The sequence below is a fragment of the Gavialis gangeticus genome, unplaced genomic scaffold (genome assembly GCF_001723915.1).
Source record: "Gavialis gangeticus isolate Ggan-Ray unplaced genomic scaffold, GavGan_comp1, whole genome shotgun sequence".
Taxonomy (NCBI): Eukaryota; Metazoa; Chordata; order Crocodylia; family Gavialidae; genus Gavialis; species Gavialis gangeticus.
Window position 1 is genome coordinate 8593106 of NW_017728996.1, and position 8003 is coordinate 8601108.

General features: G+C 45.5%; 2 protein-coding genes and 2 long non-coding RNA genes across 4 annotated transcripts in view; 2 read left to right on the forward strand and 2 right to left on the reverse strand.

Annotated features, from left to right (window-relative positions):
- Positions 1-151, reverse strand: part of ASB7 (ankyrin repeat and SOCS box containing 7) — a 56027-nt gene extending 55876 nt beyond the window's left edge. Inside the window, exon 1 of the mRNA XM_019504001.1 lies at positions 4-151. The gene's annotated coding sequence lies outside the window, so the exon portion shown is untranslated. The remainder of the gene's footprint in view (positions 1-3) is intronic.
- A 136-nt stretch (positions 152-287) lies between these two features.
- On the forward strand, positions 288-6011 carry LOC109288464. The gene is made up of 3 exons (XR_002095143.1): positions 288-410; positions 733-829; positions 5863-6011. It is a non-coding gene; the product is annotated as an uncharacterized LOC109288464 (long non-coding RNA).
- Positions 4795-8003, reverse strand: part of LOC109288465 — a 21902-nt gene continuing 18693 nt past the window's right edge. The window contains exon 3 of the long non-coding RNA XR_002095144.1: positions 4795-4805. This is a non-coding gene — a long non-coding RNA (uncharacterized LOC109288465). The remainder of the gene's footprint in view (positions 4806-8003) is intronic.
- The window catches only part of LINS1 (lines homolog 1), a 24884-nt gene continuing 23367 nt past the window's right edge, over positions 6487-8003 (forward strand). The window contains exons 1-2 of the mRNA XM_019504002.1: positions 6487-7023; positions 7129-7218. Coding sequence (XP_019359547.1) covers positions 6601-7023; positions 7129-7218 — 513 coding nt within the window. The 5' untranslated portion in view covers positions 6487-6600. The remainder of the gene's footprint in view (positions 7024-7128; positions 7219-8003) is intronic.

Sequence of the window (8003 nt, forward strand, 5' to 3'; positions counted from 1 at the left end):
TACCTGCGGTGCAGCGAGGCGGCGCCGGCCCCGACGGCTCCCCCCCCGGGCAGCGCGCAGGGCCGGGGGGAGCCGCAGACCCAGCCGTTGCGGGGGGGTTGTGGGGACACTTTGCACTGAGCCTCCCCCCCCGCCCCTCACTCCGGGGTCACCGGGCCGGGACTGACCCCCACGCCAGCCAATGGGGAGCCGCCGCTAGGGCCCCGCCTCTCCCCGTCAGGGCTTGCGGCGCCGGGTTGGCTGTCGGTGGCCGGGAGGCTCCGCCCAGGGCCGTAAAGCGCCGCGGGGTTGCGCGACAGCGCGGGGGAAGGGGTTGTCGCGGCGGAGCGGTCGCGGGGAGAGGATTGGGCCCTGCTGCACCCGGTTGGGTGTTGCTTAGCAACAGTGCGCGGGCGCGGCCTAGGCGCCAGGTGAGGGCGGGGGTCTGGGGGCCGCTGCGGGGGCGGCCTCCACCTGTCACTTGTGCTCACGCTTCATAGGGCTGCCCCGGCCCCTGCTCCCTGGGGCGTCGGAGGTGGAATTTATTTGGCTTAAAACGCGAAACATTTTCTTAAAAAAAAATTTAAAAATGTAGAGTTTGGGGTTGAGTTGGGTTGAGGGGGAGGGGTTGGATACTGCCTGGGGTCTCTCATTGCGGGAATCACGTGGCCCATGTGAATGATTGAGTGCTTTGTTTGGTTATGTCTGATGTAAAATAATAATAATATTAATGACCGTTTCCTTCAAACGTAGGAAATGGTGCAGGGCAACTTCACCGTTCTTCATTAAAAAAAAAAAAGCGGTGGATTTCTGTGCGCAGATATAAGGCAAAGTGCCCTCCTTTGGAAAGGTACGTGGACTTGACCAGTCTTTTTCAGGGTTGTTTTGGGGGTGCGGGCAGTGCTCAGGCGTGGTGCCCCGACTGGGTCCCGGCAAGTTGAAACGTTGTAACTCGGAACTGATTTTTCCCAAAGGAAACAATCTTATAAAGGGGGGATGGGTTCCTGAAGCAAGGCCCAATACTCTGTTTTCCCCAAAAATAACACAGGCTTTTGTACTTGATCAATTATAGATGTGTAATATAGCTACATGAATGTATTTCTGTTGTCAATAGCAATTGTACTGATTTGAAAGGACTTCTTTGACGTGACTTTGCTGGAATTTGTGAAGGACTCCTGGTTGGATTTTTTTGAAGGGGGGAGTCTTCTCAGGAGTCTTGGCTGCAGGTTTTTGTGGAGTCTTGGCTGCTTTCTTAAAGGAAGTGTCCAAGGAAGTGCAGACAAATATTTTCCAGGGAGATGGGCAATGCAGTGAACTTGTTCGCTGGCATAGCGTTAGATTAAGCGTCGTAAAGTTGAAACTGACGTCAGAAAGTCAAAACGGTGTCTATTTCTAAATGTCATAAAACGTTTCAAGTAACAACGAATGGTATTTAAGTCGAGGACTGCCTTTAGTGACCCCATGTAAGCTTCTTTTGTCTGGTGTATGATATTCCTGAGAACTCCATAGTTTCAAGCCACTTCCCTCTGAGGCTTTCATCTGCAACCTTGTACCTGTTTCTCTTTCAGTGTCTCTCTTCTTCCTTCCTTTTCCTTTTAAGGAAGGGAGAAGGGGAAGGAGGGTAGTGGCTTTCTCCTATCCACTGTGCAATGATTAGTTTTTGCTATTCGTTTTTCAAGGATAATGGGGAAAAAAAAATCATATCACTAACAAATCATGAAAATGGGAGGCTGTGGCATAGACACCCACGCAGTCAAATGGGTTGCCAACTGGCTGGAGGGCCGCACCCAGAGGGTGGTAGTGGATGGGTCCTTCTCAACTTGGAAGGACTTGGGCAGTGGGGTTCCACAAGGCTCGGTCCTCAGGCCCGCACTGTTCAACATCTTCATCAGTGATTTGGACGAGGGGGTGAAAAGCACCCTGTTCAAATTTGCTGATGACACTAAGATGTGGGGGGACGTGGGCACACTAGAAGGAAGAAGCAGGCTACAATCGGACCTAGACAGGTTACAAGGGTGGGCGGATGAGAATAGGATGGGTTTCAACACAGACAAGTGCAAGGTGATGCACCTGGGGAGGAACAACCGGCACCATACCTACAGGTTAGGGAACTCCCCTCTTGTCAGCACGGAGGCGGAAAAGGATCTTGGAGTCATCATTGACTCCAAGATGAACATGGGTCGGCAGTGTGGGGAGGCAGTTAGGAAGGCCAACCGCACCTTGTCATGCATCCACAGATGCATCTCGAGCAGGTCCAGAGAGGTGATCCTCCCCCTCTATGCGGCACTGGTCAGGCCGCAGCTGGAGTACTGCGTCCAGTTCTGGGCGCCGCACTTCAAGAGGGATGTGGACAGCATGGAGAGGGTCCAGAGGAGGGCCACTCGCATGATCAGGGGACTGCAGGGCAGGCCCTATGAGGAGAGACTACGGGACCTGAACCTGTTCAGCCTCCACAAGAGAAGGCTGAGGGGGGATCTTGTGGCCTGTTACAAACTGGTCGGGGGGATCAGAAGGCATTGGGGGAGTCACTGTTCCCCCGAGCACCGCCAGGAGTGACCAGAAACAACGGTCACAAGCTAGCAGAGCGTAGATTTAGGTTAGACATCAGAAGGCGCTATTTCATGGTCAGGCCGGCTAGGGTCTGGAACCAACTTCCAAGGGAGGTGGTGCAGGCTCCTACCCTGGGGGTTTTTAAGAAGAGGTTAGATGACCACCTTGCTGGGGTCGTTTCACCCCAGTACTCTTTCCTGCCATGGCAGGGGGTCGGACTAGATGATCTTCTCAGGTCCCTTCCGACCCTAGAAACTATGAAACTATGCTATTTGACACCATGCTGTCACCTGTCTTGTCCACTTGAATTGTAAGACTTGCCCAGTGCCAGTCACAGGTATGGGCAGTCTGGGACCCAGGCAGGAAGGGGCCTGAAAATGGTAATTTTTTGGTTATGATGATCATTATCTCTGGCAAGGTTGGGGGCAATACTAAAAGTTTGCCAGGGGCTGCCTAGGTACAGTGCTGGACTTGCCTTGCTTGTCTAGTGGTTCCCAACCTTGATCCTCTCAAAATACAAAAAATAATAGATAAAATTGAAAGACATTGTTTCTAACATGGCCTTGCAGTCATGCTACTGCTTCTTTTTCCTCACTTTGGCTTCATGCCATCTTGTACTACCCTCCCCCACTACTATCCTGAAACAATCTGTCTTCATCCTCTGGTACCTTCCCTCCTTTCAGATGCTTAATACCCACCTCTTAAAGAATCTCTGCCACTTCTTTCTTAATTATTATCTTTTCTTTCCCTTCTGAACAGTTGTCCTGTTTGGGACATGTCATAGGCATTTGTAAAGTGTTCTTTATCTTAATGCTGCCACTTACACGTGTTAAGATATGATCAGGTAAAGCACAGCCAACATCCTGTTGCAAAGGTAGAATTTCTTAGTGCATGCCCTAGATGAGTTCTCTGTCTCTTTCACCCGAGCAGCATCCCTGTATCGTATAAATTACACAAGACATCTACTTGTGTCACATGTAGAACAATCCTTCAGTTGTGTTTATTCAAACCCTTTGTAAATGTGTGGAAATGTAATTTTATTCTGTTGTATATTCATTTAGGTAGAAATAGACCTTGAAGATGGGAACAGTACTTTGTATAAATTTAGCCACAAGCTGATTGCTGAAGAAATTGTATGAAGTTTTAGATTATAATTTCTATTCCGTATAGAATGCTAAGTATATTCTGCAATTGAATATAGAAGTATCTGATATTTTAGACTAATTGTGTTGCAAATGGGACACGTAGACAAGAAAATAATGTGATGTTCCAGTGTCATCCTGTCCAAGATTTGGTAAGGTTCTAGCTTTTACAGGTCAGATCTTGCTGAATGATATTTTCTAAAAAAATACCTGAGAATCTGTGAGACAAATGTGCACATTTTGATAGCTGGCAGCACACACTGCCTTATCATCCAATTTTCAATTCTGTCTGAGACTAAATATGGGCAAGTTGTGGTAGTCAGGTGTCTGGGTTCTATTCCTCAATTTGTCATTTTAAGTTGCTGTGTAACCTTGGAAAGTCACTTTACTCTCTCGGCTTCTGCACATGTACTGTGCAAAAGTGGACACCGATGTATAAATAGGTTACATGACTTTCCAAGGTTACACAGGAATTTTAATGGCAGATTGAGGGATAATACAACAAAGGAAGGGGCAGTACTTTGGAAGCTGCTTAGAGATGATAGGCTAAAAAATTCACTGCATATGCCGAGTGGTACAGCAGAATATTTGTCATGCTTTTAGACTACCAGTCAAAATAAGTCATGATTAACGATAAGTAAATTGCATTGCTTTGTTTGCTACTACGTACTTCCGTATATAATGGATAGATGTTCAGGGAATTGTTAGAGACTGCTCCCTTTTTATGAGATAAGAATAAAAAAGGAGAAACTGGGAAAAAAAAACTGATTATCTCTTTCCCAACCGATAAGTACTTGCTACCAGTAATAAAATGATCAGTCTAGAACTGTACCTGGCTGGCTCTTAGATTTAAAGCTCTAAACATGCTCCCTAGAAGAAAAGTTCTTTTTAAGAAGACAGCCCTGCAGTTTTGAGGACTGCAAACCTGGAAATCACTACAGCATAGATTGCTGTTAAACAGGAGTAGCTGTAATTGTGGCATAAAGGTGTTGGTGTTGTTGCATAGCAGCATGACTACCTAGAGCTGCTTGGAAAGAATAGCTTCTCTAACCTTAAGTGTGTGGACTAACATGACAATTGGGTTGCAGATTGGTTCACAGTTGTCCCTGGACAAAGGTGTCTGCACCTACACTGCTAATGGAGAGGATTCTGCGTAGAACCTTTTGGGGATTGCACCACCCAGGGGTGGTAGAGTACCCAGACCATCATGCCTTCCAGGGGTCAAGGCCCAGAGTTTTCCCAGGATTCCCCTAAGGGGGAAGCAGAGCAGCCAAGAAAGATGAAGACGCCACTGCCTGCAAGTGAAACTTTCTGCTCCCCTTCTCAAAACATTGAGTTAAAAAGACTGATTAGGTTTAATAAAGAACCCACGGTATATATCTGGGAATGTGCAGGCTCTTAGAACCAGCTTTGTAGACATGACACGTCATTTTGGGTAGCTCAGTTTGCAATTTTTGACAAGCCTGATGTCCTAAAGCAGCAAGTATCTACAGTTCCTATCCATTTCAATGGGACTGTTGGGTGCTCAGCACATCTCAAAAGCAAACTTTTGGTCTCGGGATACTCGGTTACAGACCATTTTTGAAAATGGAGATGTCTAACATCTGTTTTGTCCCTTTTAATTGTATTAGGGGCTCACTTTTGCCCTCCGGTGTGGGCACGGTGGTCCACTTGAGCGCCGATGCAAGAGAGATTCATTTGATCCTGAATTCTGCTATTGCAAAAAACCTCAGATCACAACAGGTCAGAATGTTTATGCTACGAGGTCATATTTGAAATCTCAGGGCTTATCTTGTGGAAACACCTACAGATTATTCACACCTAACAGTATGAATAGTGTGTTGCACCCTTAAGGATGTTGTGGGACCTTGGTTGAGAATCGCTGGTATAGACAAATCTGGCTGCTAGTTTAGAGTCTTATTGATTTCGGTGGAACTCATTTACAGGACTGGAATCTTTATTGTTCTCTAATTCAGTGAGGTATGAACACCTTGTCTTCTTTAAAGCCTTTAGCTATCTAAAAATGCCGTTAGTATATGGAATGGCTGTAAAAGACGAGCAGGCTATTTGCTGGTATGTCTAGAGCTGTGAAAGTATGGAAAGGTGTCTGTTTAGTCAAAACAAGCTCTTATGCATATTGAACTCTCATTGAATATAACTTTGAAAGGAAGGTTTTGTGCATTTTCTCCAGGTGAACCAGCACTACAGCATGTTGTGCAAACAAGGACAGTTCAGGATATTCATCTTGACTTAAGCCCCTATTCCTAACTGACAGATCCTTCCTGGTGATCCGGCAGGTGGCACTCTTCTCCTGGTACTGAATCAACAGCTCAGCATGCAGTTAGGTGATACTGTGCTGCCGGAGGCACTGTTTTGTTTTTTTTTTAAATGAGACTTAAAATTAAGACTGTGAACTGTATGGCAATTCAGAATAGCCCCCTCCTTGTGGTATTCTGGGTTGCCAGGTTCTAGGTCTGTGTGTAGCCCCCTGCTTATGGTATTCAGCAGCCCCCTGCCTGTGGTATTCTGAACTTTGTGGCAATTCAGAATATTTTTACAAGGTCCTGAGTTTTTGATGTTCTTGAATGAATACTTTCAGAAGTTTGAAGGAAGGGTTTTATAGGGTGCCCATTTAAAAAATACATAGTGAATGCATATTTCCACACTTTCCTGCAAAGTATGTTTAACAACAGTAGTATTCATTTTAAATGTGGGGCCCAATTCATGATCCAGCTTCATGTATATTTTCCTCCTAATCTGTTAGGTTCAATAACACAACTCTCTCTCTCTCTCTTTTTTTTTTTTTTACCAGGATAAAAGAAATACTACTCAAAGCCAGTTCTTTTTGTCTGAGCAGAACTGATACAGAATGCCCATGAGTAACATGCAAAAGCTTAAGACTTTCTTAAGATTTTAAAATCTTTCCAGAATGGGGGATCAATCTCTTCTACAGCAGATGCATAGTGATGTGCTGGTAGGCAGTCCATTAGCAAAGCACAGCTATGATTATGCCTCTCTTCTCAACCTTCATATTTCTGCAAAGCATTCATCTGCAAGAGGTAATGAGTCACATAATCAAATGTGTCTGGAATCTACTAACAGTGGCATTAGGAGCCATCAGGACTCCACAGTTTCAGATGCTGTTGTCTTCCTGACTGATGATAAATCTGATAGCTCTGCAAACACAAACTTCTCAGCATTCAGTCCACGGGAAATAATGCTACTTCAGTTAACCTTGATTGAAATGATGCTCGCTAAAGTACAGTCGAAGGAAACTGAATACAGCATAAGACAGAAGTACCGTGATATAATTAGAATTCTTCTGAAGGAGACACAAGCTGACTCAAAATTAGTAAGCTCTTACAACTGTTTTCACAGCTTTTCTTAAAAACAAAAAAAAACAAAAAAAACCCCACTTCATAAAACTGACAAATACTTATTTTTTTCGTGTCTACAGATTTGGCTGTTAGGTAGCTCTGATAAACTGTTATCTCACATGGCTTCAAAGAGTATGGCCTCCCTTGTGTATTTCCAGCTAAAGGAAGAGGTAAGTTTATGGGGTTGCTTTGTCTATATGTAACTTAAGGTAAAGATGGATACTTGGTGGTTACAGTCCTTCTAGTTGTCCATCTAACTGTTGCTGACCTTTTGAAGTGGTCAGATTGCATAGAACAGCATAGTCTAAAAGCTAAACTTTCACAGCACAGCCTATGTAAACAGGCAGCATCTAATTGTGATGGTGGACAATAGGATTTTCCATGCCCTCAGGCCATGGAGCAGTAGCAGAGCTGCTGGCTTCCATTTTTCATCTGCAGCCTCCTGTCTGCACAGTAAGCGAATTTTCTGTGCTCCCTCCTTCCAGAAGGGGTTTTAAGCTTTAAATAGTGGGTCTCTGTAGCTGCCATCATTAGCATTGCTGCACATGAAGCAACCCACTTTCCCTCTCTTCCAATCCTAATTTTTTCATCACTGGAGATTTTTAGAGCTACCTTCAAAAACAAATAGCAAAGGTCATACAAGATAGCAGTATATGGGCACTGGGGTAGGCCTCCCTGACAGTACATTTGTAGGGTATTGGGGGGGCAGGCTTGCAGGGATCATTTTGTAGTATGCTAAGGTCATTAGAGGACAGGGTGGCCAACCTACCTTGCAAGTGGCATGGGCGGCATCTATGAGTGGTATTTGGAAGATCAGGGAAGGAACAGGGCACACAGCAGCAGACAAGGCAGGAAGCTAAAAACAGCACAGATTGGGTAGGAAGCACTGGGCAAGGAGCAGAAGGCAGAGCAACAGAATGAGATGGGAATGGCACTCAGCACAGGCAGGGCTTGT